Source organism: Drosophila tropicalis, unplaced genomic scaffold (assembly GCF_018151085.1).
Source record: "Drosophila tropicalis isolate 14030-0801.00 unplaced genomic scaffold, ASM1815108v1 contig_308, whole genome shotgun sequence".
NCBI lineage: Eukaryota > Metazoa > Arthropoda > Insecta > Diptera > Drosophilidae > Drosophila > Drosophila tropicalis.
In genome coordinates, this window is record NW_027172763.1 from 60,997 (window position 1) to 63,480 (window position 2,484).

The 2,484-nt window shown below is 50.5% G+C and overlaps 1 protein-coding gene across 1 annotated transcript; it reads left to right on the forward strand.

Annotated features, from left to right (window-relative positions):
• The first annotated feature begins 332 nt into the window (after positions 1-332).
• On the forward strand, positions 333-2,279 carry LOC137572466 (uncharacterized). The gene is made up of 2 exons (XM_068284224.1): positions 333-1,916; positions 1,994-2,279. Exons 1-2 carry the CDS (start codon positions 705-707, stop codon positions 2,018-2,020), a joined length of 1,239 nt encoding a protein of 412 aa, XP_068140325.1. The 5' UTR covers positions 333-704; the 3' UTR covers positions 2,021-2,279.
• Positions 2,280-2,484: the final 205 nt, after the last annotated feature.

Here is a 2,484-nt window from a genome sequence, read left to right on the forward strand (position 1 = left end):
TTATATTTTTTGACCTATCTCTGATGGCGCCGACCTGATGAACAAATTTTCAATACACTTTCATACTTCGTTAAAGAAAAATAATAACAGATTATTCTCTTGAATTACAATATTCAAAATTTTCTTATTTTTGTAAGATTCCAATTATTTACAAAGTCTGTTAAATGCTCATGCATATACCGAAACCAGTATTGTAGTATCGATTGTTAGTGATAAGTATCGATTGTTAGTAATAAGTATCGATTGTTAGTACTAAGTATCGATTGTTAGCGATAAGTCCTCGATAGGTGGCGAGACGGCGTCTCTCTTCTCTTCCGGCGACGCAACGAGCAAGTTGTCTCTGCGCAGAAAACCAAAAATTAAATCCGAAAAATACAAACTAATCGCTATCATTTTTACCCAATAATTAGGTGTTTACAACTCAGAAGTGGGATGACCACCCGAAAGGATAAATATTTCGGGACACGGCAGGCCACACGTTCCACATCTAGGACGGCCGCCTCCACGCTGGTGCACCCACTGCTGTGACTACCTCTGCAGTACCGGAGGCCACTGGAGCCGCCGCTGCTGCTCTTGCCGCTGCAGTACCGAGAGCCGCTGTGCCAACTGCTGACATACTCGCCCCTGCCGGGCCCACCGCTGCTGCATCCGCCCCTGCTGGGCCAACCGCTGCCACACTCGCCCCTGCCGGGCCAACTGCTGACATGGTCACCCCTGCCGGGCCAACTGCTGCCACATTCGCCCCTGCCGGGCCCGCCGCTGCTGCATCCGCCCCTGCTGGGCCAACCGCTGCCACACTCGCCCCTGCCGGCCCCGTTGCGGCTATATTCGCCCCCGCCGCATCCATTACGGTACCTGCCGCCGCTGCCACATCCACTGTACCTGCGGATGCTGTGCCCGCCGACTATATGTCTGCCATTCGGGCTGCGGCCTCGCTCGCCGCCCCTGTCACTGGTCCCGACGCGGACCCATGGGAAGAGATGCCCGCTTTAGTGCCCTCCGTATCGACTGCCGCGGCCGCCATCACACCGGCCACTTTCGCCTCCCCCAGCCTGGATGAGCAACTGGTGACGCTGCAGAAACAACATGAGTTGCTACAGCTACAGCATCAAATCCTCAAACTGCAGCAGGGGATTGACGAATTCCAAGCACCGAGGCAGCAAGTCAGTGACGTGAGTGTCATTGAGAGCATGGTGACTCGATTTTCAGCGGATACCGCATACGATGTGAAGAAATGGCTGAACGATCCGGAAGTCGCATTTGAAATTCTGCAGTTGAACGACCGCCTACGTTTGGTCGCATGCCGTCTTATGCTGGAAGATACGGCGGCGGTGCTGCTGCTCACGGTATCGGTGCACAGCTACGAAGAATTGAACGCAATCCTCTTGCGAGAATTTGGACGCTCGTGTAGCATCGAGGAAGTGTACCACGCTCTGCGTGGCCGGCGCATCAAGGCAGGCGAGGGATGTTTAAGACTCGCAATCGAGATGCAGGAGATTGCCATGAATGCTCCGATTCCGGAGAACGAGCTGGTCGACCTGATCATTGATGGATTGCGGGACAACTCTACTCGAGTCGGCATGCTGTACTCAGCTCGGACGGTGGCTGAACTGAAGCCCCTACTGGAACGCTACGAAAGCAATAGCGTGAAGGCGCAGCCAACAACAACTGCCGTGGCGCCTGGAAACAAATCGTCAGGCACCGCCACGAGTGAGACCAGATGCTTCAACTGCTCAGGATGGGGGCACTACAAAAGTCAATGCCCAAAACCAATGAGACCTCCGAATTCATGTTTTAAGTGTGGCATAGTGGGCCACATCTACAAAGACTGCCCGTCTCGAATCGGAAATGCCACCAATATCACTGCTGCCGCCGCTGCTGATGAAGCAGGAGATCGACTAGACCATTTACAACGGGTGAGTGTTGCTTTTGTTTGTGATGAAGTGCAAGATAGGAAATTTATAGATATGTTTTCTCTCCTTGATTCGGGCAGTCCAAAGAGTTTTATCCGTCAATCTGAAGTCCCCTCCAACTGCCGTCTTAGCCCCCGTACATTGAACTGCCGTGGTCTTGGAAATAGCCAACTTCTGTCCCTAGGCCAAGTCCAGTGTAGGGTTCGCCTCTGCAAAACACAGACGATACATACGTTTGAGGTCCTGACGAACCAAGCAACCGAACTACCGATGATTATAGGTAGAGATCTTTTGTATAAAATTAATATTAGACTTTGTAAATTGAAAGAACCGAATTATGAAAAAGAATCGTTGATACTCATGAATAAACCGACTGAATGTATAAATCCAAAACTTACTGCTGTTCTGAAGTCTTTTAAAATATTGAGGAAAGATCTAGCAGTACTACCGCACTACAGGAATGATATTGTATCTGCCGAAGTGTTGTCTGATTCTCCCCTTCTAGAAACTTCTGCTGTACCTTTGGAAACACTGAATGATGCACTTATGGCGATAAATGCCATTGAGCTCC